Here is an 11,073-nt window from a genome sequence, read left to right on the forward strand (position 1 = left end):
ATTTCTGTAATGGTTGGTGAATCCTAAAAAGGATTGTAATTGTCTGCGCTTTCGGGGCCTTTCCCATTTGAGGACAGCCCGGACCTTGCCCGGGTCCATCTCCACCTCCTGTACAGAGATCCTGTAGCCCAAGTAATCTATGCTAGACTTGTGGAACTCACATTTCGAGAGCTTAACGTACAGTTTAGCGTCCCTGAGTTTAGCAAGTACTCGTCGCACTAGCTCTACATGATCCCTTTTGTTCTCCGAATAGATTAGAATATCGTCAAAGTACACAAGCATGCCTTTGAACAAAAAGTCATGTAACACTTCGTTAATAAGTTGCATAAATACTCCCAGGGCTCCCGCTAGGCCGAATGGTAGGACTTTGTATTGAAAAGAGCCCAAGGGGCAGTTAAAAGCCGTTTTCCATTCGTCGCCCGCTCTAATCCGCACCTGGTAGTATGCCTCCCTCACATCCAATTTGGAGAAAACCTTCCCCGTGCATAGGTGTGCCAACAATTGCTTCGCCAGAGGCGTTGCATACTTATTACAGATAGATACAGCATTCAAATTTCGATAGTCCGTGCAAAGTCGTAGAGTCCCATCCTTCTTATCGCGGAAAAGTACAGGCGCACCGACCGGGGAGTTTGCCGGTTCGATAAAGCCCCACGTGAGATTTTTGTCAATAAATTCCTGCAAAGCCGTCATTTCACGCTGCGACATTGCATACGTTTTTGGCCTTGGGAGGTGGACATTAGGGAGGAATTCAATACGACAGTTTTCCTGTGGGGGGGTAATTCGTCGGCTTCTTCTACCCCAAATACGTCTGCCAGGTCAGCATACTGTGCCGGCAATCCTTCCAGTGGGGAGTCCTCTCCTGGAGGTTGAACGATTTCCCCCCTCCCCACCAATACAGCTGAGTCCTTGATCTCAGTCGGCGCTTGGTATGTCCCATCGGCAAACTCGATCGATCGGGCCTTCCAATCGATGCGGGGGTTGTTACGGGTTAGCCATGTGATGCCCAGTACGACCATGGGCCGGCTTACTGGGGCGACCACAAATTGTATGGCTTCTTGGTGTGTGCCGAGTCGAAGGGTGACCACCCCCGTCCCCAGAGTTGCCGGTCCCCCTCCACTGTGGAACCGTCTAGTTGCTGGAATTCCAGTGGTTCTGGGAGGGGAAAGCAAGGTAACTTCAATGCCGCGACTATGGAGGGGTGGATTAGATTTCTGGAACAACCAGAGTCTACAACGGCCCCTACTGCGACGGTCTGGCCCCCAAAAGTCAGTTCGATGATGATTTTGAGGATTGGAACGTATTTACTCACGTTGCTGGCCCCGCGCGTCTTCTTTCCACCTGCCCCTCCGCGCCGTTCAGAACAGGTGGAAATCGTTTCCCGCCAGCCGCATTGGTGAATCAGAGGCGTCCTCCTCAAAGTAAGAGTCCTTAGTCATGGTTGTGGCGGCGACTTTCCCGGCAAGTATTCGCGGCCGGGGTTGAGGTTTGGGGACTGGTTTCGGCGACACCTTGGGCGGTTGGTTCCTCGTCCGAGGTTCGCTGCAGTCCGCCGCTCTGTGGCCCTCTCTGCCGCATTTAAGGCATAGCCCTCGGGTCAGCCGCCGTTGCCGTTCGTCGTCCCAGGTCGTTCTCGGTGGTGGTGTCGGTTTTCTTTCACGGTTGGCCATCTCGTCGCTCCGGGTTGCCATACGGAAGACGTCCTTGGCATTCTCAGTCTTCCCGGCTAGTCGTATCCATTCATTTAGCGAGTCCGGGTTGTCCCTATACACTGCCCACTGCAGGATATCGCGGTTCAGGCCCTGTTTAAATAAGTCAGTCAGTGTAGCCTCCCCCCATTCCGGGACTTTTCCGGCTAGCACCTTGAATTGCAGCGCGTATTCCGCTACGGACTTCTGTCCCTGTTTGAGTCCCGTAAGAGCGACTTTGGCCTTGTCCTTAGCTAGCGGGTCTTCGAAGTATTCTCTCAGTGTCGTTAGAAAGGCCTCGCAACTAGCCAGGGCTGGGTCCCTAGAGTCCAGCATCTGTACGTACCAGTCTGCGGCCCTGCCCCTCAGTTTGGTGGCCATGGCCGAGACTATCGCTCTCTCAGAGGTAAAGTGATGGCCCTGTTGTAGCACATAGTCTCTCGCGTTTGCTAGAAAGAAGGAGAGGTTTGCCGGCTCACCGTCAAACTTCACGCCGAAGTCTTTTGCGACTTCGCCTCTTGGATTGTTTCTTGGGCGCGCTTGAGCTGGGGTAGACGCGGCCAGAAGGTTTGTGCGCTGGTCGGCTACGAAGTCTTGCACCCGGTCTCCATCCCTCAGAGCCGGCAATTGGTGAGGTGAGTTGCCGTTGGGCCCCCTTGGTCTTGCTGCCACTACGTTAGTCGCGATGTCGCGGAGTGCCTGCGCCATGGATTGTATCGTGGTTTCGATCGACGGTATTCGGGTCTCGATCCCTTGGCACCAGTCTCTCTGTGCTTCTGCTGCCTGCTGCTCTGTCTGTCGTTTGGTGAGCACTTTCTCCGATGTTCCGACGGAGTGGAGTTGTTCCGCTTCACGGGGTGACTCTGGTTGGGGTTCGGAGACGTCGTCCCATTCTGGGGTGTCCGGCTCGCCAAGCACCACTTCTAGGTCTCCCATCTGTATGGAGTCTTCTTCGTTGTGGCATTGTGCCGTTGCTGTTAGGGACCACACAGGTGTAGCCATTGCTAGCTTAATCTCTCGCAAAAAAAATTTTCTTGGTAGAGGCTAGCGGATTTGGAAGTGACTCTTGGCTTTATGTAAGGATCGTCTTATCATAAACAGCACGCAGACGCTGAATTAGGAAAATAGGTTCTGGGTTTATTTAGATAGCTACCATCCAGGAAAAAGCCGACAGTAGCGTAGCGTTGTCACAGATTCAAATAGATTACCTTGTTCCCGCCAATGTTCCTCCCCCCCACCATTGCTCCACCCTCCTTTCCGGATTTCCTTATTTGGGTATGGTCGAGCCGTGACTGCGCATGTCTCGACCTCGCCCTACTTGTTCCTGCCCTGCTTGTTGTCGGGACAATGGTGTTGATGGTCGAGTGCCGGCTCAGCCCAGCTAAGGTATTTCCAGGCTATTGCTTCCTTTTTGTCCTGCTAACTACTACTCCTTTTTTTTATCACTGAGGCTTCCTTTTGTCATGTGGGCACTGCCATGCTTTGCCCCATGGCAGTGCACTCGTGACAATGCCTGAAAGAATATCACTCAGAAAAAAATCAAGATCCATTCGCTATGATTCCAGAATGCAGGACAGAGAATGAGGAACTGAAGTTACAGAAAGGCAGATTCAGATCAGATGATAGGAAAATACTTTTTATAGTAAGAACAGTTCAACACTGGAGCCAATTATCAAAGTGGTAGCAGGCTTCCCCTCATTAGTTAAACAGGCTGGATGATTTTTATTGGGATACCTAAATGGCCCTTCATTATGATTCTGTAGACTTGAACTTTCAGGGAAAATGTCTAGACTGAAATAATAAATGGACAGGACTTTGTTATTTATCACACAGTAAAGGGTTAAGTGAAGGTGGTCTGATATAGTAGAAGGCAGTGAGAGAGAGACAAAATTTGAAAAAGTATATGCCTGAAAGGAAAATAAATTCTTTGTATCCTGGTTCCAATTTCATATCTCTAGGGAGAATAGGACTTTGACAAAGCTTCTATCTTTAAGTGCTTTTCCATTTCTGTGAGAAAGAGACGACCATTTGCAAAGGAATACATGTTCAGAGTTATTCCACTGAAGTGAGTAGGGAATCCCAACCAAACTGGTATTCCTTACATGCATTGTAATATCCATGTACAATCTTGGACTGGGGTCCCAGTTTTTTTCTGAGTTGACCAGTCTGTACTAAAAGGGATCCTTACCATTATGTGAACCTTATACTTCCATCCTAATCATGTTGATGTAGTTAGCAATAGCATTCTTGGCTTTGTTGTACATAAAGTTCTGTGCTCTGTTCTTAGTTGCAGGTGATGACTGCAGTGACCACTGTAATTTGGCCCATGGCAGCTGTGAAGAGGATGGCAAATGCAGGTAGAACAATGCTGTGGAATAAAGTATCTGTCAAACATTGCACCACTCGAGCTCTGGACATTTTGTACCAATGAACTCAAAACTTAGGGTCCAGTAGGCTCCAATTCTCTATTTAAAAACCCAATTCATTTTCTCCGCTCAGTATGAAAATAATAAATCCATTGCCAATGCCAGTGTGACATTAAATTTTGTCTCATTGCTGTTAATATGAGATGACTGTTGCAAGCAGCAATTAATCACTTCATATATAAAACATATTCTTGTTTTTTTTTCTTTTTACACATAATGGCACATTTTTCCTGGTGAAAAATTGTAATGTACAAAATAACCTGGCTAGATATAAAGTCATATGGGTTTAGCGACCACAATTGGGACCGGCTACTCTGTTGTTAAGCGAAGCAGTTGCTAAATGGGAAATCACATGACTGCGACTGTACTTTCCTTTCCCCCACTCCCCCGAATTGCATACATCATGGCAAGCATCCAGCATGCAAAAAGGCAATTTATAAATATACCAAAATGAATAGAATGTCAGAAGCTAGTGGTTAGTTGCTGCTCTTTTCCAAAACAGGTGGCACAACATGCCTTATACCATTCAAAGCTCTTAATACTTGTACTGCCTGTGCTCCATCCTTTCCATGTATAGCCTTCCATTCTGCCTGCCACTGCTAGCTTTTCTTACGGAATATGTTGTAAAAATGCATGTGATGGTCACAAGAAGCCTTGCCTTTCTGTGATTCTGTCACAGAAGTCCAAAGCAGCCTAGACACCCAAAGGAACACTTTGTTCCAGTAAGTTGATAAATAGAAGCTGAGAATAGGAGTCAGCTTAGTTTCTTGTAGCAAGATATTCCCATAAGAGAAGGAGGGCCTATGGAGCTGACATCAGATGTGGGTTGTTGAAAAGCAGAACCCTGGGAAGAAAAAGGAAAACTTTGATGAAGAAGGTGTAACGACTAGCAACTAAAGTTGAATTAGACAGCAGTGGCTGTTGAAGATTTATTGTTTTAGTAAAGAGCATCATTGGCTGGGTGATTCTGAGATGTACTAGACAATGTGATCTACTAGTGGAATATTGGTTCGAAGGGAGTTTGAAGACTCTTCAAATGAAATTGGGCATAATCTGGAGAAGTGTGTTGAAGGCAAACAGGAGGCAGCACTGGGGAGTTTTTTAACTCAAAGCAGATTGCTTCCAGAGGCAGAAGTTAGATGGAAGGTAAGAAGTTCTACCAACCAAAGCCAGAGGGACAATCTGGGTCAGAGTCAGAATGCCAGTTCAGTATCTTTAACCTTTTATTTATCTCTTAAGTAGACAGCAGGGTGTTAGAAATAGCCATTGTACATACATATCAGACAAACATTATGGCTTATGCACAGTATTGGAGAAGATTTAGGTTGCAGTAGTCAGTATGGACTTCTTTAGTTCTTTGGCTAAATATGTTATACTGGACTTTTCTCTGCTCATCCAGACCTTGTATTCTTTTGCAGGTGTGATTCAGGTTGGGAGGGAAAATATTGTGAACACTGTGTGAGAATGCCAGGCTGTGGCCATGGGACATGCCACCAGCCCTGGCAATGCATTTGCCAAAGTGGCTGGGCTGGCAAGCTCTGTGACAAAGGTAGGTTGCTCCAATTGGAGCAGAATGGAAAAAGTTTGAATAAAATCTGGACAATGGAGACACACAATATTAGAAGCAGATACTCTTATGCAATGCTGCTTTACATGGAGATATAGTTGTGGTTTCCCTAGGTTCCTAACGGGATGTTCTCAAGACCTACTTAGAGATGCCAGAGATTGAGGAGCTGTGTGTGCAAAACATGCTAGACTATGTAGTTACTTCTTTTGCAAATTGCCAGGCTTCACCTCAGACCTGGCAATACAACTCTTTCCAGAAGCTTGACCCCACATTCAGTAGCTAAACTACAAAGAATTCTAGGACATGGCATGGCTAGTTAAGTAGCTTGGATTGTAGATACAAAAGAAGTCATACATGCATAGAAGATCAGCCTGCTGTAAAGCGTGGGAATTGAACTTCATATACATGTGGATCAGACCCAAGGTTGAACCCTAGGCCTTTTTTCCTGCCTTTTATACTTAGGGTTAGGATTCTTAAGCCATGTGGTTCCCAGCCTTGAAGGTTGACATCTGTATTTTGTCTGGCCTTAGTTCCTACCTCATCAGCTTCAGCCCTAAAACAAATAACAGCAGCTGTAGCAATTCAGCCTAATCTCAATAAACATATAGCCTTGTTAGCTGTGTCTTCCTGCCTTTGGAAAGGTGCCTTTCCAGAAGACAACAGTTGCTAGAGTTCTTGACCCTCATCCTTTCAGACTGTCTATACAAGCCTCAGTAGGAGTAAATGCCTCCTTGCCAGGTTGGGTAGAAGCAGCGATAATACATTCCTGAAAAAAGCCACTTCCTATTTTAGCAGTTTCAGTCATGCAGCAGTAGGGTCATGCAACAAATGTTGCTTCTGTTGAATATTGCTGCCACTTCATTCCATCCCTTGCAAGTTTTCCCCTTCTCCTTTCAGCCACTGTCGGATCAGCATTCTGCACCCTTCGAACGTTTCACCCTGTTTGGGAGGGGCATTCCTACATTTTGAGAATGTGTAAAGCAGAGACAAACGTGTACCTAATCTCAGCTATATTAATATGTTACATTGGTCTGTTGTTGTCTGAGCAGCTCTGTTTTCCTTTTGGGAAAATTAAAGAATAACTTCTTGGTATGAACAAGGAAACGACCTATCCAGACAATAAACTATTTTTTAAAAATACCTTATATGTTTTTCCATGTGTTTGATCTAACTGCTCAGTTCTCTACTTTCCTCCTCCTGGATTGTCATTTTTTGTTTCAGACACTCAATATGCTATACTACTGAGCTATGATGAAGAGATTTTAAGAGATACACTATTTTATGGCTGAACTTAATATCATATCCTGAGACCAAGTAAATTGAAGGAACACTTCCACCCATAGTAATTTGCAAATTAGATGAATCCTGGCGTAGATTGTCAAATAACTGTAACTGATATGAACCACCTTCCTATGGACTTCTATAGGATCTTAACCCTTTTTATATTTTTAAAAATTCTTCATCATAATTGTAACATAAAAATATATTCATGGGTCTTTTTTTAAAGGTAGGACTTAAGGCTGGCATGAGAAAATCTCAAATGTCTTCTAACCTGCCTTTTATTTTTATTTGTTTATTTCAGATGTCCACATCTGTGAGCATCAGTCACCATGCAAAAATGGAGCCGAGTGTGTTTATGATCGTGATGGAGAATATTCCTGTCTGTGCCTTGAAGGATTCCATGGAAAGGACTGTGAGCTGAAGACGGGGCCATGTGAGAAAGCAGGGTGAGCAATCCTAATAAAAACAGAAGCTGATCACAGAAGAATAATCTTGAGGCCAGAGCTGCTCTGCCTTGGTCACAATGAATTCTACAACTTAATGAAGATACCACCTAAATGCAAGCAAGGGTATTGTAACCTTTTGGCAAAGATTAACTAAGCGTTTACTTTTACAAAGAGGAAACTGAAACTTCCAACTTTGTGATGGACTTTATGGGGTTGTGGTTCTGTAATGAAAACAGCATGATCCGTATGGATATTTAATCTTTCCCTGATTTGTCCTTTCAGATTTCCTTGCAAAAATGGTGCATTGTGCCACGATAATAATGGCTTTGCTTCCAATTACACCTGCAAGTGCCTGGCCGGATTCATTGGTGCACATTGCGAGATTGACTTAGATGACTGCCTCATGCGTCCCTGTGCCAACGGCGCCACCTGCCTTGATGGCATTAATCGCTTCTCCTGTCAGTGCCAGGTTGGCTTTGAAGGACGTTTCTGCACCATTAACATTGATGATTGTGCCAGCCATCCATGCAGAAATGGGGCTAAGTGTTATGATCGTATCAACGATTTTGATTGCTTGTGTCCTGAGGGCTTTGCTGGGAAAATGTGTGAGCTCCGAACTCCAGAGGCAACATGGGTCACTGTGTCTCAGCCTGATCCCAAAGAGCTTGACAGTGCTATGAGAAGCACAACCAGCAGTGACCCTTGGATGACCCAGTCTGAGCCAGCCAAGGTTGTAGTTACTGGGAAGCGGATCACTAACTACAGCGAGAAATCAAATGGGGGTGGGCTGTTAATCTCTGTGAAAGAGGTGGTAACTCAGCAAGACTCAGGACTGAGTCAGTCACAGCTCATTTTAGTGCTTGTATTTGGGCTGATCACTGTCATGTTGGTCTTAGTGACCGGGTTGCTGCTGCTGAAGAATTGGCAGAAGGGGCGCCGGAGATGCCACAGCCCCTCCCGGACCGAAAGGAAGCTTCAAGACCAAGAATGTCAAGTGGGAATGTTAAGTACAATCTTGATAGAACCCAGGAAAACTACGGAGCTGTAAGGAGCCAGAGTCAGAGCCTGGTTGATCTAGAAACACCCACCGGTGATTCAAACAATCCTTCAAGCCATGCCTAGGGGCAGTTCTGGCTGCTTATCTCCAAAGCATTGAGGGCTCTGATGGAACTGAAGGCTGTGAATTGGCATGAAGGAAGATGTCCACAAGGCAGTAAATCCTGCTCTGAAAAAAGAATCCTTGAATGTGGGCAGTACATCCACTGGCACGTTGACTTCAACTCATCAAGGCAGCCAAGGAAATACTGGGTTAGGATAACCCCCTTTTGAAAACAGCAAGCAGATCAGAGGGTTGTTATCTGACATGCATTCTACATGCTAGAATGACGCCAAGGGTGCCAGGACAGATTGTAGGAGCTGAAACTTTCTTAGGCCTTTATGCACCTGATAACTCTTGGGTAGAGCTTTTGGAGGTTTCATATGGCCTACTTACTACCAGGAGTTTAGAAACTGCTGTGGATATGCCCTGCCTCTAAAATTCTGGTGCAAACAATACGGAATTTTTCTGCCAGAGGCCTTTATGTGTTTCCAACATTATCTTACCAAGGGCCTCATAATGCCATGAGACAGTTTGCTGACCTTTATTACTAGTTGTCTCTTCTCTTCTGTCCCATTTCCTTTTTTTGTTTGTTTAGTTGCAAATGAAAGACAGATCCTGTACCAAACCATCTCAGGAGGTTTGTTAATACCTTAATTTTATATCATGCTCATTCACCAATCCAGCCACACATTTCCACAGCCATGGTGTCAAACAGGAGCAAAAACAGAAACCAGTATCCATTCTTTGCCTTGGATAACTGGTTTGAGCCTTCCCTCTTGCCAGAAAGAAAATAGATATCGGTGAAATTGGAAATGGAGATCTGGCTTCTTTGGTGCTAGTTCCAATTCCAAGGGGCAAGTTCTTGAGAGAGAGAACTTAGGAGTGACATCAAAACAAGTACATTAGCACTGGAGGATTCCACATAGTATTTATCTGGGAGAGGGGAAGAGACACTCGTATAGATTTGGAGAGCAGACTGCCTCCAGATCCATGTTGGATTTTATGAAAAAAAAGGTGGTAGAACTGTGCTGAAATTTTGAAGCAAAAGTTTTAGGGCTGCAGATACAAAATCCACTGTTCAGAACTATTGTCTTTGTGCCGAGTTTTGCCTCTGTTTTCAGCAACTGGTGTTCTTCTCCCATCTGCTCCTTTTCTAAGGGAATATTGGAAGTTGTCTTACAGCAAGTCAGTTCACTGGTCTATTTAGCTCAGGAGCTGCCACACTGACTAGCCATACTTCTCCAGGATTTTAGATAGGAGGGTATCCAATCCTTGCCTGGCAGTGGCAGGATTTAAGAAGTATACGATCTATTACTTTACCTTCTCTACATGATCATGAAGGTGATGATGCAGTTAAATAGATATGGTTGCCTAATGCTCCTTGTGTTAACTGATAAAATCTGCTCCATTCAGTAGTACTTTCTCTATTGAAACAGCATTCCCTCAAGAGAGATGCTGGGCGAGCAGAATGTTCTTTTTGGCCTTGACTGCTCAACTCCCCTCATCTCACACCAGAAATATGTTAACACTTCAGGCCCATGGCTAAGTTCATTTCCTGATTTTTGGTTACATGCCTGGAAATAACTAAATTAAGCAAAAAAAAAAAAGTTTATTTTTGTAATACACAATTGATAAATGTGTAACTTTATAAAATAAATACAGTAATTAAAATACCAGCAACCAGTGCCTTCCTGCCCTCTCCACAGACTATTAGGTTGTACCATCACAACTCAATACATTTTTTTTCTTACTGAAGAATGCCTGAAAAGGATGTAGTAATAATGCTTCCACAACTATTGATACTCTTAGTATTACTTTTCATCTTTTTAGGGATGGTGGTTTTGATGTAGGCAATGTTCCATCTGGCTGGTATCAGTGGCATCTGCAGCAAACCACAGGACAAAAAAAAATCATGCATGTGATGGCATCATCACACAAATGCTGCTATTGGGTACTTGCATTTTAATGTCTGACACAAATACATAAACCACATTTGTGTGATGACAACATGTCTGTATTTGTCCCCCTTTGTACCCAAAGGAGGAAAGTGATGTGTGGGTCAACATAATCACACAAATGCTGTCACTTACGTACTTGGGTCAGACATCAGCCACAAGTACGCAATGGCATTGTGTGAGGACGTCACTGCTCATGTCATTTTGATGTTGTTATGGTTTGCTGGTGAAATCACAGCAACAGCAATATACCAGTCAGGATTGATAAATATACTGGCAGATAAGGTTGTTCTCAGAAACTTGAATACTGTATCCAAAAAGGGCAAAGGATATCAATCTGAGAAGATGAAGATGTTCTGAAGTAAGAATAAAAAAATCCAAGCTAAGCAGTATCTTTATTAGGACCAATCAAAATTCACAGAACAGCAAGCAAGCTTTTGGCCTCATTTACTCCACACACTGTAACATGATTTTATTTGATCTGCATGTTTTCAATGTCTGAATATAGCCACCATGACATAAACCACAATTTACATTGTACAGCTTTGCACCATCTATGAAACCAGCCTATTATGGTTTACTCTGTAAACCATAGCTTGGAACAATGTATGAAT

General features: G+C 44.4%; 1 protein-coding gene across 1 annotated transcript; it reads left to right on the forward strand.

Moving 5' to 3' along the window:
* Window positions 1-3,032: 3,032 nt before the first annotated feature.
* DLK2 (delta like non-canonical Notch ligand 2) lies at window positions 3,033-10,104 on the forward strand. Its single transcript, XM_063290617.1, has 5 exons — window positions 3,033-3,071; window positions 3,918-4,042; window positions 5,530-5,660; window positions 7,261-7,405; window positions 7,688-10,104. The coding sequence occupies exons 1-5, from the start codon at window positions 3,033-3,035 to the stop codon at window positions 8,451-8,453; spliced, it is 1,206 nt and encodes a 401-aa protein (XP_063146687.1). The 3' UTR covers window positions 8,454-10,104.
* Window positions 10,105-11,073: the final 969 nt, after the last annotated feature.

This window comes from Candoia aspera, chromosome 1 (genome assembly GCF_035149785.1).
Source record: "Candoia aspera isolate rCanAsp1 chromosome 1, rCanAsp1.hap2, whole genome shotgun sequence".
In the NCBI taxonomy this organism is placed as follows: Eukaryota; Metazoa; Chordata; class Lepidosauria; order Squamata; family Boidae; genus Candoia; species Candoia aspera.

Coding starts and splice junctions, on each gene's coding strand:
- DLK2 (XM_063290617.1), top strand. CDS start 3,033: ATGGTGTTGATGGTCGAGTGCCGGCTCAGCCCAGCTAAG. Junction 3,072..3,917: donor GCCGGCTCAGCCCAGCTAAG/GTATTTCCAGGC, acceptor ATGTTGATGTAG/TTAGCAATAGCATTCTTGGC. Junction 7,406..7,687: donor GGGCCATGTGAGAAAGCAGG/GTGAGCAATCCT, acceptor TTGTCCTTTCAG/ATTTCCTTGCAAAAATGGTG.